The sequence below is a fragment of the Nomia melanderi genome, chromosome 12, assembly GCF_051020985.1.
Source record: "Nomia melanderi isolate GNS246 chromosome 12, iyNomMela1, whole genome shotgun sequence".
Lineage (NCBI taxonomy): Eukaryota > Metazoa > Arthropoda > Insecta > Hymenoptera > Halictidae > Nomia > Nomia melanderi.
The window spans coordinates 10,914,444-10,939,858 of record NC_135010.1 but is presented as its reverse complement, the minus strand read 5'-3'; the positions used below and the strand labels follow the sequence as shown (position 1 = coordinate 10,939,858).

General features: G+C 44.8%; 1 protein-coding gene across 1 annotated transcript in view; it reads left to right on the top strand.

Annotated features, from left to right (window-relative positions):
- crok (crooked) overlaps positions 1 to 25,415 on the top strand; it is a 219,725-nt gene that overhangs the window by 128,534 nt on the left and 65,776 nt on the right. Inside the window, exon 3 of the mRNA XM_076372735.1 lies at positions 25,273 to 25,392. Within this exon, the coding sequence (XP_076228850.1) occupies positions 25,338 to 25,392 (55 nt within the window). The 5' untranslated portion in view covers positions 25,273 to 25,337. The remainder of the gene's footprint in view (positions 1 to 25,272; positions 25,393 to 25,415) is intronic.

Below are 25,415 nucleotides of genomic sequence, written 5' to 3'. Positions count from 1 at the left end.
AAAAGAGTATCCTTCGCGTCTTTTTAAAAAATAGTCGCAACAACCTCGGAGCCCGCTCAGAAACATCTCGCGCCGCGTCGCTCGTGGCGCGACTCTCCGGGACGAGCGAGCCGCGCCGGATTACCTTAAGCAAACACGCGCAGCGCGCTTGTACGGCGAAACCGAAGTCGCCGCGGCATCTGCGATAAATAAATACCCAGTTCGCAGACGCGGGCAGATCAAAGGCGAACCCCGGACCTTATCTCCGATCGTCCTGGGCCGGTGTTTGCGCTCGCGGATATCCGGGGTTCGATTGATCCGGCTTGCAATAAAAATTGCAAATAGAAGGGTCGTCGCTCGCGATAACCGTACCGCTGTCGGTTCGACCCGATCCGACACGTGCCCCGTCGCGGGACGCGGAGAGAGTATCGAGTTTTCAGCGCAAACAGAAACGCCCCGCGGATTTTCCGCGCGCTCGGGGGACAACGGAATCCCGGAGCACCTGAAATAATTCTGCGGATTGTTCCTGCGGATTGACCACAGGTGAAGATATTGCGTTGATATCTTCCGAGTTAACACTTCGCTAATATCCGATGTCCGAGGAATTTTTAATATGACCTTCCTACTCCGATTCATTTTTGCAACCAGCTGCTCTGGCAGTATTTACAACCCGCGCTGTGAAAGATTGAAGAGCCTGTTTTTTCGCGAAGGAATGAATGTACATTTGACCGTTGCGTTTTATTAAAAACGGAGTTATTAACTAGCTTACGATGTCGCTGCGACGGAGTGCAAAGGGTTGATGGACTCTGTAGCTTGATCGTAGATTAAATAAGTCAGTTGGCAGGTCATCTACCAGATCAGTGTCTGTGGAATATAATTTAACCCTTTGCTGACGAATGTTGACATTTCGAGATGAAACGTTCGAGACGAAAGTCGCAGGCAAATGATTTCTGTGTGTAGTTTCTGTTTTTGTTATTACATAAACAATCAATGTATAATTTAGCTTCTATTGAAGGTTTTCTACCTTTCAAAGAATCTTCGTCTGTAAAGGGTTAATTATATTGAATTAATTAAATTTAATTTCATTTATCTAAGTCCAGCGCAGTATGAGTTTAAGGATAACACGATTCCCATCGTAATATTCTCCTCGAACTGAATAATTAATGCCCCTAATACTTAGTGTAATATAAAATTTGTCAGAGATGGAACACCCTGTATATGCGACAGTTTAAAAAAGAGAAGGAAGGAACGTATATTTGTAAGGTTAACAAATGATTAAAATAAAAATTACACATTATTACATTATACAGCACATACATTACAATCTTAATTATTCATTAACTTCACCTAACAAACCCATCCACCGAGTCGTATCCTCAACTCACATTTCCACCAATGAACAGTTACTCCGTTCGAAACACCGTGAAAACTCCAGCGAATGATCCCGCCATCATTCCGCGTAGCACTGCCTGAAAATAATCCGCGAAGCAATATCGTTCGACGCACGCGATCGTCGAAAACGTTCGCGGTTCGCCGGGATCGTCGTCGCCTCGCTCTCCTGCCGGGAGCAGGCGGCACGGGTCGCTGGGAAAAAAAAAATTATCGAGAGACATCCTCGGCCGTTTTTTTTTCGGTGGCGCTGCGAGGAGCGCCGGGGAAAGGGGACGGTGAATTTCCATTCGACGGCGCGCAAACTTGCCGCCGTGCGTCGGAACGACGGAGGCGACCGCGGCCCGAGCCTATATATCGGTTTTCGGTGACCCGAATACAAGAGTATTGTTCGGTTCCATTTTTTTCCCTCCCCCGTTCCTTCCGGCCGCGTTCCCCGGCCGTTTCCTCTCTTCAAAAGCAATATTTGCGTTACCGTCGTCGGGACGGGCTCCTTTTTTCTGCGGGATCATTGACGCGGCAATTCTCCATTCGATCAGCGTTTTATTATTGCCCACGGGCCGCGCGAAACGCCGCTGCTTACCTCCGCCCGGCGAGTCCGCCGGATCAATGGTCGACCGAAACCACTGCGAACCCCGAGTAGATTTACCACGTCGATTCGCTGACCGGTTTCGCTGCCGGCTCGTCAATAACGCCGGGATACAGTGCCCGTCGGGGTTGTCGTTGTAATCATTACCGCGGCGACTGACGCGTGAAATGAAATTTAATTTTATGGTCCCCCGATCGCTGGTAATACAAATTTCAATTGAATTCCTTTCCCCGATTTCAATTTTCCTCATATTTGCGATCGCGGACCCGTGCGAATTCGAATGAAACGCGGCGCCCGATTCCGATCTTCGCGAACCGAAACTCGAAATTTTCGAATTCGTCGTGTCGCCTCCCGATTTCCATGAATTAATCGCGAGGGAATATTCCTCCGCTTCGATATTCATTGCGAGGATGCGTCTCGGTGGATGCATTTCGGAGGATCCCGTCTTCGCCGAAATACTCGGCCGTCTTCGGATCCGGACGGATAAAAAGCCGAGTGGTTTATACGCGGCCGGGTACCATCGATAGCGGAGTAACGGCTTGTGGAGTATTGTGACGGGTCGCCATTATTCTTCCCTCTCGCCCGGGCTTCCTCCTCGCCGCGCCACGGCCGGTATAACGGTCGGTGTTTTGCCCGATCCATTTTCCACGGTACATTTTTCAAATATGCGGGCAAGTGGAAACCCGAGGAGTTACGAATAGATAAGTCAGCGGAGCGGCTTAAAAAATCGTCCTCGGATCGCTTGCCAGCGGGACCGGGCGATCCTTTAAACGCTCGTTACACGCCGCGGCGGATGCTCTAATGGTGAACCGAGGCCTGTCTTACGGGGACTCGGATATCCGCGGTTTAATGACTTCGATCGTTTGGTTAAATGTATACGGTTCGGTTCGGGTTGCGTTTCACCTTGGAAAAATTCTCGCTCGACGGAGACATGAAAATGTAACGCGAGCTCTCGAGGAACACGGAAATAGACGAGCTGAGGGAGATTTAAATAGTTTCGGAGGAGAGATTCGTTGTGCTTCGTTATTTTGGAACTTTTGTTCGGTCGAATGGATTGACTTTGGATATATGAATCTCTATAGATTCGTTGTGCTTCGTTATTTTGGAATTTTTGTTCGGTCGAATGGTTTGAGTATATGGGAAGTGAAATGTTCATTTGTATTTGAACTTCTGTGTTATCTGGGAATATTAGATTAATATGAATTATTAAAGATGTTGTAGTAAATAAATGCATACGGATTGTTTCGAGTTACGTTTCATCTTGAAGAAGTTTTCGTTCCATGCAGATATGAAAATGTGACTTGGAGTTATGAAGAAGTTGGGAGAAAATTCAATATTTTGAGAGTAAAGACATTTATTGTGGAATTATTCTCATTTTGTTATTTTGGAATTTTTGCTCGGTTGAATGAGTTGACTTTGGATATATAGGAATTGAATAGTTGACTTTGAATATGTAAGAGTTGAATGGTTTAAGTATATGGGAAGTGAAATATTCATTTGCATTTGAACTTCTGTGTTACCTAGGAATATTAGATTAATATGAATTATTAAGGGAGGTGTTGTAGTAAGTACCGAATCATTTTATTTCCCAGGATAACGTCTCTGAAAGTTTCAAGAGGTATCAAGTAACAGCGAGCGGAAAGACTCGCGCATGGTCTTCGGGAAGACATGATTAATTAAACTGGAAGAGCACTGTCAGCCGGTACGATCAATTAAAGTTGAATCGGGTCGTGAAACATGAAACTGAAATTAATGCGATCACCGGCGAACGGAATTCGTCCCGCTTCTAAAGAAACGATTCCCCGTGGCACCTGTTACCAGTAATGTCTTCATCAACCCGATGAAATATGCATCTCCACAAATTCCCAACCGTTTCAATACTTTTATCACCATAAACCCCATATCTTCCAAGACTACACAGTCTAATCAACCCCGTTACACTAAAACCAACTCTCAAAACCAACTACACTCCATAAACATACAAAACAACGTCCCAAAAATAACTAAACCTACAAACCTCACCAAACAAATGCAGGCATTAGATATAAAAAACCCTTTTGCGAGCCTATCCTAGCAGCGATAAAGCACAGGGATCCATTGCTTGTCGTTTTTAGTTAATCCGTGGATCGAGCCCAAGGTAGGCAATAGCTACGAATTTTACACCTGCATGTAATTTAAAGTCGAGGCGATCCTTGGGGCTGTTGCTGCTATGGTCGTCAGAAATTTCCGAGTCTCCGGCTGACGGAACCAACCGACGGACCGCTGGCGGGGAAGTAGGGTTTTCCCAATTTTTTGGAATCCTACCCACGCGTCCGTCACTCCCCCGCCACTGGCGGAGAGATATATATTGTACACCGACCAACCGGCATATTCATTGTACATTCAGAAATTGAAATATTATATTGAGAAACCGTAGACTGTGTCACTTTCGCGCTCCCCAAAATACATCCTCCGAATCCCCAACGCCCACCGTTTCGGTTTTCTTACCACAAAAAAATTCTTCCAAAGTCACCAAAGAAACGTTCCACCGTTCAAACAACGTCCTCAAAGCATCGAGCCCTCCCGCCCTGTTTGTCCCCGTCGTTTAAGCTTTCTGTTTCACGTTGGTCCGAGCCAAACACCGAATACTATACTGTTTATAAAGTAAAAACATCCCCGGCCCCACCCAGCTCCTCGTCAGAAGGGGTAGCAAACAGACAGGACTGGCTCGTTGACGTTTTCAATTCAAGGGACCCGGTTATTTTTCGACGGCCGCCGGAAACTTTTCCAAGGGGGTTGTTTGAACAAGCTGGAAGGGGTAAGTGTGTGTCCCTTCGGTCGAAGATGCTCGGAAGAATTGCAAATACGAACGACGGAGCGGCGAACGATAAATGGAGGCCGAATGGGAGCCTCGCGATCCCCGAGGAGTTGCCAACCCCCCGTCGCAACCCTTCCATTCGCGCGCTGGCTGCGACACTTCGTTCCATTTCTATTTTCTAGCCGGCACTCGTTTAATTTTATTTTCACCCCTCCCCGCTCCTCCCGGCCGCCCTCTGCACGTAGCAGTAGTTGCAACGTTTTAACGTTTTTAAATCGCGTCACCCTACCGTTCATCTTCCCCCTTCCGCACCCCCGGCGCCCGGCGCTTTTGTATTCCGCCGCGCAACAGATCCGCGAATTTCCAGGGAATTTACCGGGAAAAATTGAATCTTTTTTCGAGCGGACTCCTCCGCTGGAATTAACGGGTTTATTAATAATGTGATGGCCGTGTTGATCGCAACACGGTTTTCTGCTGATCAACTGGAAACGCGTAATGAAACGCGGCGCGAGTGCGTCTCGCTCGATGGAAATGATATTTTATTAACGCCACGGTATTGTTTAATAATATTTCGAATAATCCATGGCGATGTTGGCGAAGAGATTGACGTACATTAATTTAGATGTGTAACGCGAACTGGTTTACCGTAGAATTTCATTCTGTACGAAAGATTTCAAGGATCAGTAGAAGTGCTCAGCAATGATCGGACACTTTCTAGATAGAAACGGAATCGTTTCAGTAACGTTCACCACGTATTTCCTCTTACAAAGAGAATCACCGAGGTAATTACATTTGATATTTACCCGCGTTAAAACGACTTCCTTCAGAGACACGTTGGAAACTCGCGATGCGCGTATTCTTATATTCACCGGAACTTACTCCCGCACTGGAAAAACATGCGAGATACACCGCCAGAGGTTTTCCCGGTATTTGCGGAGAGACCGAGTCGCGAGCGAGCACGCGTCGCAATCCTTTTTGGCAAACGATAGGACAGCAAACAGAAACTCGCCGGGGCGAAAATGTTTTTCCCGTGGAACGGTTCGACAGAGACTTAATAACGGCCGTGATAAATTATTCCCCGGCAGTCGCGCAGCCGGCTAATTACGCCGTGGCAATTAGAGGGGGATGCATTCGACCCACGAGATCTCTTAACCACCCTTTCCGCGCGAAGGATTAAAAAGTTCGATGCCGGCGCGCCTATACATCCGCCCTCCTCCGCCCCTGGCGCACGGAGCATACAGTCGCCGACGAAAGTGTTCGAACTGCACGGCGGGAAATAAATTATCCTGGAAAAATGCGGTGTATTGCGATTTACTGGCTGCACTCGTGTAGGGCGTATATTAACCCTTTGGACGGGGATTCTTTGAAATGTAGAAAACCTTCAACGGTTGAAGCTAAATTGTATACTGATTGCTTAAATAATAGCAAAAACAGAAACTACATGCTAATCTCTTGCTGTCCGAGTAATTAAATCATTTTGCGATTTAGTCTTCCAAATATGAACGTTTCATCTGCTGAAATGCCGACATCTGCAAGGGGTTAACTCTTTTGAATTGTATGGGGAAGATTTAGTTAAGGAAAAGGAAATATTAAGGACAAATAATTTCTGACCTCCCTATAGGTCGTCACTCAGCATTTTAACGGTTAAGTAAATTTTGCCTTTCGATGTACATACATGTGATACGGTTTCTCCGGACGATTCTTTCGAATCCGTTGCATTCTGGAATATTTCTCTTCGAAACCCCGATCGTCCATGCATACGGCGGTTAGCAATAATTCGATACGTTAGCGAAGTTTCCTGGTCGAATTAAAAAATACACCTTGTAAGCAAATATTTGACGCGTGATTCCGGTCAGACGAGAACGATTGTAAAAAATCACTCCAGTCTGAAAACTGAAAACGCCCTGTTAATTCAGCGATCTTCAGATACACAGTTCTACAAACACCGGCGCGGAATCAATTATTGGAATCGGCCCGCGAGCGCTGGATTCGTTAATGTTTCGACGTTTGGCAGAATTCACTGATGGAACGAATAAAATATTCGGCTCCGGACGCGGTGTAACGGCGGTGCTTTCAAGCCTTATCTGTTTGTTTATCTGGTGCACGTTCTGGTGTACTGAATATTTATTGCTTCCTGTTAGTCGGTTCTTCGTTGTAGATCAACATTGACCTAAAAATCATATTGATATAAAGGGCAATATACGTCGAGAGGAGTGTCAAATATGTAGAACAAATAAAGCGTTTAGTTTTCATTTGTAAGTAGAATAACCGGCCATATATCAGGCATTCTTGAAAAGTACATCATTTTCGATGCGTGTAATCCCCGAAGCAGCGCAGCCGCAATCTTCACGACCCAGAATCTACGTATCAACGTCAAAGGGCAAATCTCCGGTGTAAGTAGAAAGCCCCGGCAAGTGTCAGACACTTCAGGAAAATATTCCAACAACGGTATAACCACAAGTACCTCTAATTCCCCAGGGAACGTAACAACTTCGCGAAGTAAGTCTCAAAGCTGCGCGACCTAAATAATAAACCTCATACGCCCTAAGTACTAAGCCCTTTCCAGCGTCGTACGAAACAAACAAACGCCTTCGGCAACTCGTTGCAATCCCTTCGAACTTTCCAAAACAGAACCCCGGGCCAATCGGAACCCAAACAATCGTATATCACTCGAAACACATATACATCGCAAACAATACCACCTAACGCGATAACATTCACCAAGAAAAGTACAATAACAATACCGGAATCCAATGTAACGATTCAATATTACACTTTTCCCAAATTTTCCTCCCTGAAATCGTGCATCGTTCAATACGTTAACCCTCAATTGACCGAATTTCTGTTCCTGATCATAAAAATCTATACAGTACACATTTAATAAACATCCACGTATGTTATAATATAAATTAATTAACAATCTACTCAATAGTTTCAGTAATTTCATCAAACGAATATACTTTGTTACTTCCAAGTGACAATGACATCACTCGTACTCATCACAAACACTCGAATGCACCCTTGGATATCTGCAGTCTTGGCTCCGCGACGTTGTGCAGGCTACTTTCCCTCGACCATTTTACCTGCCCTTCGCTCACACTCATTCTTACATTCCCTCTTCTTAAAAATACCTTAACCTACGCTAAAAATTCCAGACACTACAATGATAATAATAATAATCCGGTGACCCCCGCATTCGACGCGTTAATTCAACGAAATCCAGGAAACGCGATCGCCGGTCCACTTTACCTATCGATACCGAACGAGAGGGGGTGGCGGACGGGGGACAGGCCAGGAAACAGAAGCAAAGGAAGTAAAACTCGCGCGCCGTTAGAGCCACGGGCGCTCGCTGCATTTTACTGCCGCTCTTTACGTCGGTCGCGGATATTTTATTGCGTCCTTCGACCCCTTAACCTCTCACCCTTTCGCCTATCCGCTACCGTTCCGCTTTTTCCTTCCGGCGTCAGTCTTGATTGGATGCGCATTCGCCGGCTTCGGCCCTCCCCCCTAATCGCATTATGGTAATGCCGCTATCGCGTCGAAGATCTCCAAGCTAAACGACGCTACAACCCTCCCGCCGCCGGATTTTTTAAATATATCACCGGTTTCGCCGTAAACGGGGGAACGCCGCGCGACTGTGCACGCCGTTCGTCATCCCGGCCGGAGCGTCGATGCGGCTGGAATTTTTCGAGATCCGTCGGTGATAATTAATGCGACGCTGGAGAGTTCGCCGGGGTGGATGCAACGTGGGGCAATTGCATAGGACAGGTTTCGACTCGCGAGTTTGATGGAGTAGTTTAGTCGGCTTCTTGGGGTTTTGGGTAGTGTCTGGAGGGGGAACGCAAAAGGTTTCTATTAAGTGATTATTCGAGTATGTATTGCTTATTTATTTAGTTTCGATTTTATATATTGTTGATTTTCGTATTGGTTTTGCGTCATTTTCGTGTCTTTGTTTAGTTTAGTTGATTTCTTGGGGTTTTGGGTAGTGGCTATAGGAGGAACGCAAAAGGTTTCTACTAAGAGATAATTCGTGTGTGTACTGTTCATTTATTTAGTTTCTCATTTAATATATTGTTGATTTTTGTATTGGTTTTTGGTCATTTTCGTGTCTTTGTTTAGTTTAGTCGGCTTCTTGGGGTTTTGGGCAGTGTCTACAGGATGAACGCAAAAGGTTTCTATTAAATTATAATTCGTGTACGTATTGTTTATTTATTTAGTTTCGATTTAATATATTGTTGATTTTTGTATTGCTCTTGGGTTATTTTCGTGTCTTTGTTTAGTTTAGTTTTGTTCAGTGTGCAATGATGCAGTGTATTGAAATGGACATCGAAGGATTTTACTAATTTGAAGTATTTGTTTTGTTCATATTGTTTATGCGGTTATTTTTACCGTATCGTTGGTTATTTGACTGTTTCAACGTTGTTCCTATTTCGTTGCCCACGGTGACAGTGATGCAGTGCCATTCCCTCGATGTAAATTGACGTAAAGTGACGGTTACGAAGTTCCTTAACGACGCGAAAATATCATCCGACGTATTTCAAGTACATAGAAGAGGAAACGGAAGGAGACTCTTGGTTTCCAGTTGAAGCACGATGATCGACGAATCATCGTTATCGATTCGATTGAAACGCCAACGCCGGCTGAAACGTCCGACTTTTTGCTCTGACAACCGCACGTCCCCCGATCAATAAATGATAATAATACGAGCGCGCGTCGCTGCCGCAATGAAATGCAATTTCTCGCTGACGTTATCGCCGTAAATTTATCCCGACGCCTGTTTAACCCAGATACCAAATCTCCGGGCTGCGTTTGCGGTACGCCCGAGTTCGAACCTGAAGACAAAATCAGAAAAGAACCTTGTACCACCAATTACATTATACCTGAAAGCATATCAAACCTAATCAATACCTAGAACACACCGAATACTACGTTAACCAAAAACATCTCTACCCTACACCTCCAATCCCACAATATTCACAAAAACTCCAATCAACGCAACCTCCCACATCATTCAAACCTACAACAAACCCAGCGAAACACGATAAATACAAACTCCCAAACACTCCAAAACTTCAGTACACCCTGAAACCAGCAAACAATTCCATAAAAAATCATCAAACCACACAATCCCACGGAACATTAACACCTCACCCTCTAAGACACCACTCTGAAACCTCTCCGGAGCTCTTCGATCGATCCAATCCGAGCCGATTACGCTTCGAACCCGCGAAACCAGCAGCCGCGCCACAGGTCGCGTCCCGAGCACGAAGTCGCGGGATCTCGTCGGCGCAGCGGCCGGAAGCTCGTTACACGCGTGGATTGCCGCGGGCGCGGCAGGGGACGGTTGAAGGGAGCCGCAGCGATGCGTGAACCCGAGCGGGGTGCGAGGGGAGGGAGCCGGCGACGCGGGTCCTCCGAAAGAAGTGGGCGGTAGGTGAAGCGCGATCGAGGATCCCGAAGAACCGAAGAAAGCGGTGGGCGTTTCAGCGTGATGCGTTCAGGAGCACCGGGCGAAGACTGCGAGCAAGATTAACCCGCGCCGCGATGAAAGGAGCGGAGCCCTCTCCACCGGCACGCACGTCGCGCGCGACCCCTGACCGCCGTTTCACCTGCGCGTCTTCTTTCCTGGCCGTCTCGTCACGCCGGGAGATAAACGTTTCGTTAATTGCTCCACTATTTACAGTCGGGCTCCCTCTCTCTCTCTCTCTCTCCCTCTCTCTCGCACACACTTTCCTCGCCGAGTCTTCATTACGTCGCGCACGGTCTCGTTAATTAATTCCCGGGTGAACGAACCCAACCCCCGCTTTGCCTCGTTAATGCCTTCTCCCTGTTCCTCTCTCGGTCCGCCTCGGTCTCTTTGGCAGCCGCTCCTCCTCTTCGCAGTCCCGCTGCTAGGTAGCCGGTAATTCTGTTTCGAGAATTTCACCTTGGGTAATTATTGGAGAACGATCGGCGGATGCTGGCAACGCGCGCCGGGAAACGGGAACAGCGATAATGAGCCCGGCCGGCGTCGCGCGCGCGGATCATCGGCCGACGGTCCCGCGAATATTGTCCGCGTCCTCCGGCGATACCTCGCTCGATCGAACCGCGATTTGGACGGGAGCCAAGTGTGTTGCGCGGTCTGGGGATATATACTGGTTTTCTTGACGATCGAGCGGCAACGCTGAGCGATTTGGCAACGGGACGTCCGTTAATTGGCGGCTATTGCGTTCGCGCGCGTGGCCGGCTCGATGGAGGAACAGCTTCGCTGAGATTTCGGGCTTGTTCGGGCTATTGTTCTTGCGTTCTTCGGTTTCGAAGCTTGTTCAGTGGTCGTAAGATCTGTGTGTACCTATAGATCCCTTAAATTAGTCGCATTTCCGTTGATTTCTCTCTTTCGAAGACCCGACGTTCACTGATCAGCGAAATTTAGCCCTGCACTCGAGAGGTGACTCACCACTTGATTTCATGTACTGAAACTATAAAACTTGATATTCGATATTAAACTGTATATGCATCGGTGTGTAAAATATTGGGATGATAAAGCTTTGTTTCTCAATTCACAGAGTTCAAAAAATATCGTCTGTCTAGTTAGAAAATGTTAAATATTTCCGACGAAATGCTTCCGAGTGCAAAGGGTTAGAATCCAGTTACAGTCAACTCCAATTACCACTACTATAATGAATACACTTCAAACTTCGACTCACGAACATTTGAACCGACTATCGAGTCATCTCAGAAACTCAGAAATGAAGGCTAACGACGAACACAGTGTCGGTTCGACGAAAGCAGGGACACTGAAACGTCTCCGTTATGGCTGCCCCGCATTCCTCGGTCTTTTCTTCGCGCGCCCATAAATGTCGGACATATTTAGGCGATTCCCATTTACATAGTTCGTCCCGAACGACAGTTTATAATACACCAACTCCCGCGCCTCCGCGCCGAAACGATCCCTCGGATGCGCCGACCCCTGGACGAGCAGCGTACTCCGTGTATAAACTTCTTTCGCGTTTTATTACGCGGTCGCCGACCCACGCCCCCGCTAGCCGCGCGATGGAAGTCGGCGGAAACAGTTTTTTTTTTTATCGCGTTCAGCGGCAACACCGCCGCGAAGGGAATTAACTCGTATAAAAATTGTACGCGAAATTCCGGCGAACGCGTCCGTGGACCGCGACGAGCCACCCCCGCGGCGAAATAACCGGGGAAAAATGTGTCTCGGCGTGGCCGCGCCGACTTCGAGGGTAATTTGACTTGAATCATCAAGGAGAGTTTCTTAACCCGGCGGGAGGGCGCGTCGCCGTCTGCTCCGCGGCTCGCGGAGTTGCTTGCCCGGCCTCATTACTTGCCTTCTTCTCGCGTTCCTGCGGTCGGGCTGCGTTGGAAGTCGAAAATTTGTATTTGAGATCATCTCCGTGCTTCCTGAGCACTGTGAATGTGAAAAAATGACTGTGAGTTGAATGAAGTTCACTATTTTTAGAGAGGGATATCGAATTTTGGTGTTTACGATCGAAGGTTATGAAGAGATCATTTAATTACTTAAATAAGGGAGCAATATGTAGTTTTCTTATTGGCTATTTGAACGGTTGATGTATAATTTAGATTCTTATGGGAAAGGTTTTTGATATTTTAGAAACTGTGATTTTCGAAGGGTTTAACCAGTGAACTGTGGAATTTAGTTGGGAAAACCTCTCGTTCTGCGCGCAATAAAATAAAAATGGAGCGTGTACTCATCGAAGGACGAATGCACGTCATATTTTAATGAAAGATCAAAGCGAAACGAAGAAGAATTACATGTTTATGTGAAAAAACTTACCCACTCCTTCCACCTTTTAAATCTTTACCCGCCTACATGTGGTTTTTGTAATGAAACAAGGAAAACATTTAACATAGGAACATCACTGGAAGAAACTATTGGGAACCGAGAGAAGATAGAACAAAGTCTAAGATTTTTGAAAGTGATCGGAACATACAATGATATAATATAAGTAAATAGGAACCCAGGATTACGTTAAGCTGTTGGAATACCATTTAAAAATCTGTATCATAAAATTACTAACTATGTTACATATATAGGTTAACTCTAATGACTATAAATAAATATAAATAAAAAAAAAGAATTCATCGCTGAAAGAATTAGTATCGTGTCAAGCTTTACGATGACGTGTATGATATACTCGTGAAATACAGTTAACTGATTAAGAGTTGAATGGAATGCGAGTGTTAAATTTGATAGAAAAGATAGTGTATTATTTATTGATACTATAGATAGATATGAAATAATGTTTTATTGATATTTTAGGGATAATGTACTGTTCAACTGCGACAGAAATAATTATCAATTCCCAAGCACACGTTGGTAGCACAGTTGCAGCGAGAATGAACGCGCTGTTGTGTCTTGGCGATTTTAATTAGTCCAAGGTGCCATTAAGAAGGGCGCACTGTAATCCAATAATAAATTTGACCGGTGAACCAACCGTCCCGACGGGGGAAAAAAAAGAAACGAGGCGGGAAAATTAACGCGCGGAAACGTACGAGCGTTCTCCTTGCCGGGAGCGTCTTTAACGCGCATTACTTCCTGTAAGTTACTGCGCGATAAATTCCGTCGCGGGGAAAAAAATTTTGCCAGGCGTTTTCGGGAGAATTACCAGCGTCCTAAATCATACGCGGAAACGAACGCGAAAGGAACTTTACGAGCGGAACAACGGATGTTTGCAACGAACGTTCCCGGATACACCTATCAAGCAACGCTCGGGAACAATGGTCACGGGACGCGAATGCTTAGCCGTTCTTTTTCGAAGTGAATTTAGAGGACGTCGGACTCGAATTGTTCCATTGACAATCTGGTCGTGCAACAATTGAAATCGAATTAAATCTTCATTTCACAAGGCCCTAGTTGCTTCATAATTTTAAAGATTTCACACGTATTTAAATTTTAGTCACAAAATGTCATTACAAAAATTGAATAACACGAGAGAATATTCATTATATCGAAAAAGAACTGACTAATTTGTCATTACAAAATCAAAACACGAGAGAACATTCATTACAACCCAAAAGAACCGACTAATTCATCATTGCAAAATTAAAATAACACGTGGGAATATTCATTATATTCCAAAAGAACCGACTAATTCATCATTACAAAATTAAAATAACACGGGGGAATATTCATTACACCCCAAAAGAACCGACTAATTGATCATTGCAAAATTAAAATAACACGAGAGAACATTCATTACACCCCAAAAGAACCGACTAATTAATCGCGTTCGTTGGTACAGAAGAATTCAAACGCCGACTGAAAACGCTGGAAGTCAATATTTTACATTATCTCAATCACTCGGCCGGCAAACCAAAAATCCCCTCCCCCGCGAGCAAACGCGGTTCCTCTGTCAAAAGAGCCGAAAGATCCCGCCCCGAGTTTATTAATCCCTGCCGCCCCTCCCCGTTGAAATTAATTTCACGAGCGAGAGGCCCGAAGCATCGATCAAACTCCGCCGTTGAAAAACACCGAGCGGAACCTTTTCCGAACTCCGGCGCGCTCGCATACGCCGCCGCGATAGATTCCTCTAATTAATTTAACTTTCACAGTTTTCCGGGAGGGCGGCGCGGATAAAAGGAGGGCGGGGGAACGCGGCCGGAACTTCGGCTCTCGATTTACGATGCCGTGTTCGCGGCCTGGCGGCGGCGGCGGGGGGGGAAGGGTGGATCGCGGCCAACTCGATGGGTGCGGGGTGTTTCTTCGTCCCGGGAATCTCTTTTGACCCTCTTCGGACCGAACGGACGGGGCAGGACAGCCGAGGGGTGTGTCGAACAGAAGTTCCGGCAACTTTTCGGCGCATTGTTGTGGCGGCGGCGACGTCGAACTTGGCAGCGACCCCCGAAAAAGGGGCAAGGCGGAGGGCGCGCCGAACAGAGGGAAGAAAGCGTCGCGTTCGAGGGTGCTCGAGAACGACCGGCGCCGGTATACAATATGCGTGCAGACGCCGGTGCATCCCCTCATTGGAGGGGAGAGAAATTGCCGGTAACTTTCCAAACTTTTCCGGGGTGGAAACAAAAGCTGCGAAGACGCCGAGGGTCCAAGGAGATCGTGTTACCCGACGGCGATAAAGTAGCCGGTGATTTATTCCCCGCGATCGGAGCGAACGCGGGGTTATGCTTCTTTGATGGGTTAGGGGCTGTTTATTGTTCGCCTTGGGTGTGATAAATTTTGCATCGGGCGATGGGGTTGGCGTTGGGATGCTGGGAGGGTTTGTTGGAGGGTAATAGAGATTATTGTAGAAATTATTATAGATCACTCGTTGCTCTAGAAACTACTGGAGACTGTTCTGAGACTGGATTCGATTTGTCTAAGACACTTAGAATTCTTCGGAGTCAAATGGAGCTATAGATTTAACCCTTTGCACTGGGGTGTGATAAATTTTGCATCGGACGATGGGGTTGGCGTTGGGATGCTGGGAGGGTTTGTTGGATGACAATAGAGATTATTGTAACTGGAGATTATTCTGAGACTAGATTCGATTTATCTGTGACATTTCGATTTATCTATTAACCCTTTGCACTCGACAAAATTGTTTTTTTCAATCTATTAAATTTACAACACCAGACCGTAGTCTTTCTCATTTTCCCTTTCTCTCCATACTCTGAATTCCACGATTAATCTTAAGCATACACTGTATACTACCAATTATAGTTTTCAATCACCCTATTAGTAAAACAAAAATAAAAGAAATTATACTAAAATATAATCCTAACTTCCATCTAAACTAGTACCTTGAAAATATTTCCAAATTCTATTTTCATTAAGCTCCAACGATACAAGAGTTCTCATGACGCGTGTAAGATTTCCACTTCCACAAGAACAAAAATAAATTAACCCTTTGCACTGGACAATATTTTTCATTAAAAATATTCATTACTGTCTGACTAAATATTAACGACATTTTTCGCAACACAATTGAGTATCTTATATAAATTAAGAGACAGAACTATTTTACTCCGATGTTTTATGTTGATACATTACACATCGTCTTAAAACTCTCAATGGTGCTAACTTTCTCAACGAGATTATTTATTTTTTCAGACAAACATGTAATTCTTCGTTTCGCTTTAGTTTATCGTTAGGATATATTTCAAGTGCATCTGGCCTGCATTTAACGAGTACACACTTCATTATTTGATTTTATTGCGAGAGATTTTTCAAACTGAACTCCACACTTAACTGGTTCATATCGAATTGAAAATTTCAGTTTGCTGCGCCGAATCGGGTGGCGACTGTAAGGCGCCCCTCGAGCGCAGAGGGTTAATAAATTCAAATATTCCTTTGATTACAACTAAACTCCACGAATCTGTTCCAACCGAACGATCCTCGATAAACGACAAATACCGAATATCCCGGGAACAAAAAGTATAGAAAAATACCTCCGTCGAAAAGCGGAGAATTTTTCGCGTGTGCACTCGAGAAAAATGCATCCGCGGCCCGGAAGTGATTCCCTGTCGCGTTGAAAACCGTGTCAACACGCTTGGGAACATTTATTAACTGCTCCGCCGGTGGCATCTCGACGGTCCGATAGCATCGCGCGGCATTATCGATGCACTCGTTCGGCCGGGGCCGCGGAATTTTTGAGCGTCTTTGACGGTCCATTATCGTGTCACGTCCGCCGCGGGGCGGCGTTATTCGATCGTTCCCGCCGGAAATTCCGGCGACCCAGAATCCAGCGCGCGGGCTCGCGTGACCCGCAACGGACCGGGCTAGAAGGGGATGCCGGGAAAGGGTTCGCCCCGGAGGAATGTGTGAGTGATCACCCGCCGCCCGTAGGAATATATTGGAAACGAGTACCCTGATTTCCACTATGTCGCCGGGATTACCCTATCTACTTTTACAGCACCCCCGGCGGAATGTCGATTTTCATTTAGACATTCCTTATTTCCACGGGACGGGAAATTTAATTCCGTTCGCGTGTCGCGAATATCGATGACTCGCCAACTCGCGGACAACGGTGTACCGATACAAGCGGAGCGTTTGAGGATAAGCATTTTTTTGAATACTCGCAGCATTTGGAGGGTGAATTGTACGTCGAATTATGTGGTTTTTTGGGAAAGAGGAATATAGTGGGATTGATGATAGAATTACCGAGACTAGTTGACTTCTCGAAATTTTTCTGTGGGAATCTTGAGAGTGTCTATCGAGACTTTGATCAGTTGTATATATATTCAAAAATATGTCCTCTAAGAAACTTCTACAAAAATCATTTTACTACTTAAACTAAGTTATATATACTCATATAATAAATATTCAAGAATATATCCTCTAAGAAACTTCTACAAAAATCATTTTACTACTTAAACTAAGTATATATATATAACTAAGTAGTAGAATGATTTTTGTAGAAGTTATATATATACTTAGTTTAAGTAGTAAAATGATTTTTGTAGAAGTTTCCTAGAGGATATATTTTTGAATATTTGGAGACGAGAATTTGGGAATGGATTATTTTGAACTCATGTGTTAAATAATAGCGAGGAAAAGGGAAGTGTGTGTTGATTATTTATTATTTGAATTATTTTGTTTGATTGCGAGTTTGTATTGTGAATGTTTGTATTGTGGGGGAAGGATGAAATTTGTTTTTGGGGGTTGGGAAAAGTGAATTTTGGGGGGATGTTTTTTAAAGTTGATGGGTTTGGAGATATTAAATAGAGTTGTTGGTTGTTATTATTAATTATTGATTGTCATGTGTGATAATATTTTTCATGGTAAAAGTGGTAGTACAAGGTAGACCTTAAATTCGATAAGAGAGAATTTGAACCCTTTGAATCGTGCTGCGGCATCGCAACCGTTCTCGGAAAATACTGGACTCCCATTTTCTGTTACGCTCATATGGAACACAGTGTAAAAAGGGGAGCCAAGAAGAAAAAAACATATAGACGATCCTGTGCTCCGATAAAAAAATGGAACGACTAGTCCTGGAATAAAATTTTGTATTTTTTCCTTTACGACTTTTGACAAACTGTCGCGTTTATTGACTCCACTGACGCTCCGTAGAATGAAATTCGGAGGCTTGCGGTGAAATTGTTTCTTTTTTTCCTTTCTCGCTGAATACCTTCAAAATTCTTCGGTAATAAACCTTTCGTATTCTATATAACAAGAATGAAGTCTTCAGCGAAAAGTTATAAAAATGTCACCTAAATTGCAGTCTCTAAAAAATTTCAATTTTCATATATAAATTGTGATAGTTCTGTCCTTGATACGTGCAACTCCTCCTTCAGTTCCACGTACATATATACGAAATCATTTTACAAATCCTCGTAAGATCATCCTCATAGTTTCAACAAATACAAAATAAAAATTCCCTACAAATCTACAGATCCTAGCACCATCATTATCAGTTTCAACAATTACAAAATAAAACACCCTACAAATCCACAAATCCTCGCAAGATCATTCTCAGTTTCAACAATTATAAAATAAAAGTTCCCTACAAATCCGCAAATCCTAGCACCATCACTCTCACAATTTCAACAATTACTAAATAGAAGTTCCCAACAAATCCGCAAATCCTAGCACCATCACTCTCACAATTTCAACAATTACTAAATAAATGTTCCCTACAAATCCGCAAATCCTAGCACCATCACTCTCACAGTTTCAACAATTACAAAATAAGAATTCCCTACAAATCTACAAATCCTCACGAGATCATTCTCAGTTTCAACAACAACAAAATAAAAACAATTGCAAACTAAACACTCTAGAACCAACGACATCGAACGATCCAGTAGCTCTACGTTCAACGCGTCAATCTTGACCACCATAAAATCCTGAAATCCGCGATTCTCGGTCGTCGGTCGTTCCGACCGGGTCGTTCGGCGCGTCGGTCGCCGGGGGACCGAGGCGGCGCGTGTAATTTTTAATAAATCTCGCGGCGCGGTCTCATCGAAGAAATACCAGACGGTATTACGCGTCAGCATGTCTGCGAGCTATCGGCGGCCATTATCGTTAGCGCGGTCCCGTGCTCGTTCACGTCGACGGCAGATTCGATTACTCGTGGGAAATTCCGGCGACCCAGAAATCGTATCTGCGCGGGGTCGCGTGGCCTCCATCCTATCGCGCGTGAAGAAGACGAAGTAGGATCACCGTGGAATTCGGTGAATGATCACCGAAAAGAATATACGCGCACGTACACGCGCACGCGCGGCTGCATGTACGTATGCACGTAAGCTGGAACTGGTTACCGTGATTTCCCACGTGTCACGGAGGCCCGGCCCGTTTTCCGCTCGCTTCTTCGCGCCGCGTCAGCCGGAATTTCGAATTCGATTCCAGCTCATCTCTCGCCGGAGGGGCGTGCATCGCGTCGACGGATATGCAGCGACGAACGAGGAGGCGACGACGGGGGTGGAGCCGGTATATCGGCCAGGTGGAAATCACCTAGAATACGACGAATTTTCTTGCTTCGGTTTCTGATGTTCCCTGGATTTCGGATTTCTGGGGTAGACCGGGACTCGAGACGTCAACTTTGAGCATTGAATCTTCGATCTTGAGGTCTTCAGCTTCGAATGGTAAATTTGAGAACCTTCGACTGAAGGTTCAACTTGGGATCGAAACTTGGAGTTTGGAATCTTGAAATTCTAAATGTTAAATTTGGACATTTCGTACGTTGAACATTTAAAATTTCAGATTTCGGAGTTCGAGCTATGATTATCGCGAAGTTGAAACTCAATTTAAGGGACATTTACGTAGAAACTGCCGGAGAATCTATATGGTACCTAAAAAGGTAAATCAGGACGCTAATGGAAGAGAATGACATATTAATGACTCAGTATTATTTATAATAGACATTAACACGTTGAACGTCGCATGATTTCATAGAGCAAAATACAGAAAATGGAAAAAATACAATATCAAATTTGACTGAATTGGATTATCATTGCACATTCATCAAACTGAATGCCATAGCAATGGGTAGCATCATTTATAATATAGAAATGTTTGCGAATAATCATCGTTTAATTGAGTGAATATAGTAATTCGATTTGCTTGGTGGTCACCGGCGACCCCCATGGCATTCAACGTGTTAACACTATTCCTACCGCGAGCAGTCAAATGACCGGTACAGCGATTTATATCTTTTTGTAACAGTATCCTCTCAAAGACTCAATTCAAAAACTATAAAATCATTACAAATGATTTTAGCCAAAAAGTGCCTTTCAGGGACTGCTTTACGGTACTTCCAAGTGTTTACAGTTCTCGCTCGCCTGTCGGTCTCGGTAAAATCGGTAAAATCTAAATGTCGGAGATGGCCTTTACAGGTATTTTTCAATATCCTAGATCTTGCCGGGATAAATGCATGGATTATATATAAAGAATCCACGGAAGAAGAAATTTCGAGGAAATTTTTATTTCAATTAGCAGAAGAACTTACCATTGAATATCAAAAAGATCTAGAGTTAAACAAAGAAAATCAAGCACCCGTCACAAATGCAAGTACAGGTTCACACGAACAGAAACCATGCCAAATAAGATATTGCAGAAACAATAAGACAAAATCTGTCTAAAATGTAAAAAGTACGTGTGCAGGAAATGTACAATCGACAAACCTATTTGTAAAAAATGCGGTGAAAACGAATAAATTGTAAATTACATACTTCCAAATAAAGGAAACTATATTTGTACACTGTCAAATTGGCTATCATCATCATTCTATATTAAAAAATATAAGTTGTGCTACAGACCATTTGACTGCTCGCGGTAGGAACAGTGTTAACATCCCCGAAAGAAGGTACCGAACTTCCATTAAAATATCAATATTAATCACACACGAGTACCGAACAAGGCGCCAAGACGTCCACGAAATATAGCGTCATATTGCACGACGAAATTCGAATCCGTCGGCCATAATCCGCCCGCGTATAATCGCGGTAGCCGGCCAGGTGGGCGAAAGAAAGGAGGGGGTCGCGGGGAGGGGGTTGAGTTACGCTTTCATGGTGCAACTACAACATAATTCAAAATCTCATTAGACCGTCGCCGTGGAGTGCAATTTTTTGCCCATTACACCGGCTACGGAGCATGTAAGAAGGACGCCGGTTTTCGGGCTGAAAAAGGGTTGCTACCGCCCCCGTAGATGCACCCTCGCCGGGCCGTCCGCTCGCTGCGCGCCGTGGTAAATCAGGCTGGTGTATCGGGACACTTTCATCCCGCGCGGGCTCCCGCGATCCGCGCGGCCGCCGGCGCATGAGCGAAATTATATGAGGACGGAAGTGAAATATGGTGGCTTTACGGCGATTACAGGCGAACAAAAAAGGGAATCGGGTGCAACGAGTGTCTGCGCGGTGCGGGACCTGTGCTGGAGGGTTATATTAAACCTACTAGTTGCTCTGGTGATCTAGGAATGTTTAAACTTCGATTTATTTAATTAGGCGAACGTGTTATTCATTGCTTGGTGTGTATTTCTATATGGTTTGCTCTGTTGGATGTATGATCGCGGATTTGATAGTATGATATGGTACAGTATTATGATTGATGATCTAGGAATGTTTAAACTTCAATCTATTTAATTTAACGAATTTGTTATTCATTGCTTGGTATTTATTTCTCTATGGCTTACTCTATTGGATATATGATCGCGGATTTGATATTATGATATGGTACAGTATTATGATTGGTGATCTAGGAATGTTTAAACTTCAATCTATTTAATTTAACGAATGTGTTATTTATTGCTTGGTATTTATTTCTCTATGGTTTACTGTATCAGATATATCATCGGAAATTTAATATTATATGATATAGTATCGTAGTTGAAATCGTCATACTAGTTTCTATCACACTCAACATCACAAAGAAAATCAAAACGTCTCCAATTCTCAAATCCACCTCTAAGATTACATCAAACCCCAACGGTGAAAAATCAATAAAATCATTCTAAAACGATAAACCCAAGGAGCCTGGCAACAGAGACCTCCCAACGCAGAGTCGAGTAACGCGTCAGGCATCCAATATGGAGGACCCATCGCGAGACACCGAAACGCCATTTGTACGGGGCCACAGGCTGGCTCGTTTAAAATTTACGCGGCGAGCGATCTCGGGCTGCGGGTCGGCCGGTGAAAATTCATGGCGGCGATATCCCGCGGTTTTGCATGCGGAACCAGCCAGCGATTTGGCTGCAGGATGGAGCGGGGCGACGTGACAGATGCGCGGCCCAACGATTTTCGAAAATTATTCGCGGCCAAGACGCCTCTCCTCCCGGGGCCATAGGTTCCGGCGCGTCTCGCGACGCGAGCCTCGCCTCCTATCCGCGGTTTTCGGGCGGCAACTTTATTCGCCCTTAAATTCCCGGCCCACTTGGCTCTGGCTTGTATATCGCGGCGCGGCGTGCCAACTGCGGAGAAACTCCCCGTCCGCCGGCCGCGACAATGTGCATAGAAATGCGGACGCGCCCGATGCAACCGTCGCGCCGTCTAATCGCCTGCCGGCGTGCCGTGGCCCGCACCAGGATTTCCTTGATATTTCGACCATCCTTCCCTGCCGCCGACCCCTTTGATACAAACATTGAGCGCACTCCTCGCGCTAATTTTCTGCTCCCAAATGAGACACCCGCCGGATACACGGCCCCGTTCCAGGTGTCCTAGGTGCTGCAGCCGGTTTCACGGCTGACGGTGCGCGCGTCGGTCTCGTGTTTTTGTGTTTCGAACTATTAATTGGATTTTCTAGATCCCGAAGATTGTAGTTGGAATTCATTGGTTTTTGCTTGACTTTCGAGTGGTTCGATTGGATGTTTGTCAACTTCGGTAATATACTCGTTAACAGTTTGATTCTCCGGCACGGTTAAAACGTGAAAATTTAATGTCGCTTCGGCGGGGCGATAGTTCGCCGAGCGATGCAGTAATTTATAGAGTATGCGTTGTAAATATTAAAATAGCCTGCCCGTAGCGAGCATACCTTCCCTGTAAAATTTCAATATTCATCAGGGCAAAATGGTATTTGCGATCAATGCGAGACCGAATGGTATTCGCGCGTGGCAAATTGAATTTCGAGTTTTCATCAGTGACGGCATTATGGGCCGGAGGATTAAATGTTAATTAAATATAAAATGGATACTGCGTAGTCTCCGTTCGAATCGGAAATCCGGATCTATGATGTTCAATTCGAATCTGCTCGATTTGAAAGCCATCGGAATTCGCGGATACTGCCGGCGGTTCTCGTCTCGCGTTCCCTGCCTGATTTTCGATGCTCGGTAAGCCTCTCGTGCCGATTCGATCGGCGCATTGTTTCGCGGAGGGTTCGCGCGACACCGGCGCGCTCTTTTTTTTTTTAACTCTTGTTAGAGCGAGTGGTGCTCGGTGCCGAAAGCAAGTGGTTTCGAGACTCTCGACCGGTAGCGTCCGCGTCATCGACCCCGCAAAGGATGAAGTAACAGGTCGGAAGCTTTACTCGCTCACGGTGACTCGCGGCGTCTAGTTTTCGACGTGGTCGTATTCGTTTAAGAAATCCTGATCTCTCCGACGAACTCTTTATTTCGGAACATACTCGAAAGTATATACAAAATGAATCTGCTGAAATTTATCTCTAAATGACAGTTACAACAGACAGTACAAATGCTAGTGCACACCTTCCAGATAAATTCTAAAATTTAAGTTAATACCAACGAATTCTCTGATACTTCGAAACTACCACAATATTCCCACAGATCTATAGAAACTATTCTATAAATAATTCCATTTCCCTTAAGACGACGTTCCATTAATCACTTACCAAGGATTACCTTACCAGTTCGAATCTACCATTGAAACTTCCATTTCCAAAGAATCAAGAATCAAGGTCCCTACGTTTCGCTTGAATATCAATTCCAAACCACCGAATCCCTACACTGAACGTCACGAATGAATCAAGAAACTTCCAAGAGCAATCTCCGAAGCTAATAATCCCATGATCATGTTCCTACAGCGAATTCTTAGCCCAAATCCATGGTTCCGCATTGACATTCATATTCCCGCGACCCGGCACGCGGGCTCGTCAATCCTCGTCTATCGAGATCTATTATCTCGCTTAAACACTGGAAGCTCGAATTTTAAAGCCGCGGCGCACGCGTAATTTCCCGGCGGCAACGGCCAGTACAAATAAAACGTCCGCCGCGAACGTATTCCGCGTCACGCGCTCACCCTAATTTCCCTCGGAACCTAGAGCCCTCTCCTCCGCGCCCCTCCCTCCCCCACCGGAGCTTTATAAAAATTCAATTGGCAATTTGAAATTACAAACAAACGGGGCACCGTAAATCCCCACTGCCCACCCGCCTCACCCCAATTTCTGCGGACGTTTAACGACCCGCCCCGGCCCGTCTCCGCTGTCGACAAATACCGGGGGTGGCGCGGCGGAAGTAACGCGCTGCAAACGAATTCCGCTCGACCGTTTTCCGATCCGCGGCCGCGGCGACGGCGCGCGAATATCAGCGGTGATTAAAGCAAAATATTGAGATAATTAAGGGCGGCCTTAAGGCTAGATACGGCACCGCGTAGCATTTAGCAAGCTACTCGAGTAATACTAATAAACCGCGGGTTTAATAGAACCTTTCGCCCGTTGAGATGTTGGTTTAATAGAAATCCGCGGTACTTTTTGCGCGGCAACGTCTCGAGTATTGTAATTTTGTAAGAAGTTAATTGCGTTAATTTTTCTGACAGTGGATTCGGTTGGTTGTCTCGACAGACGATTCGAGGATAGTGATGGGCGAATGAAAATTGGCGTTAGAATTATTGTGAGATAAAGAAATCATCTAGAATATTAATATTAACCATAATGGCAGTTTTCTTATCGTAACTAGATAACTGGCTGCAAAATGGAGGTAAATGAATTAGATGGTACATTTTTCTTAGTGGAAACAGAAACGAAAGGATGAACTAATTAATCGGATAATATAGGAAGTAATAGCAAATTAAACGAACAAAAGAAAATGCAGAATTTTAAATTCGGTAATTCGACCGGCTTCCTGTATGGTTAATGTTAAGGAACTTTGTTGCATTGTGCGTAGTAGATTGTTTTGAAATGTATCATTCTATACAAAATGATTAATAAATAAAATTAACGTACGCATCCGCGTAAAATAGGTGAAAACAAACTTCTTCGCGCAAAACTTTGCCAAATCTCTACATTAACTTCCAGCGCAAGAAGTTAACATAAATGTCTAACTAACCTACATTTATACACATTTATATACATTTACACATTTTCTAAATAGAATTTTTATTAATGTCAATAGATTTTACTGTTCTCTCAATTTTTCTTCCCTTACTTTTAGAAACAATACCATGCGATTTCTGGCCTCGACTTTTCTGTATAATCCATCCATCTCATTGTAGTTTATTGTTTTTTGTGTATCAAAGGGTTGAAGCCCGTGTACTAAATAAATATACCAACAATCTCCGTTTCAAACTGCGATACGCATTCTAAAGCCCTTTCCCGGAACGTTTCAATGAAAACACGAGATCGCATAAACGTTCCGCAGTGCACTCGTAATTTCCCGGATGTGATTCCGTTATTCGTTAATTCCAGGCGACGTCGGACGAGGCCGATATCCTCCCACAGGGCTATTTAGCGCACGGGCCCGTAAGCAGAGGATGAAGGCGCTCAACACGCGCGTACACGCTCACCAACCACGCGCACATCCAACGGGTGAGTTTAATATCCCCGTGTAG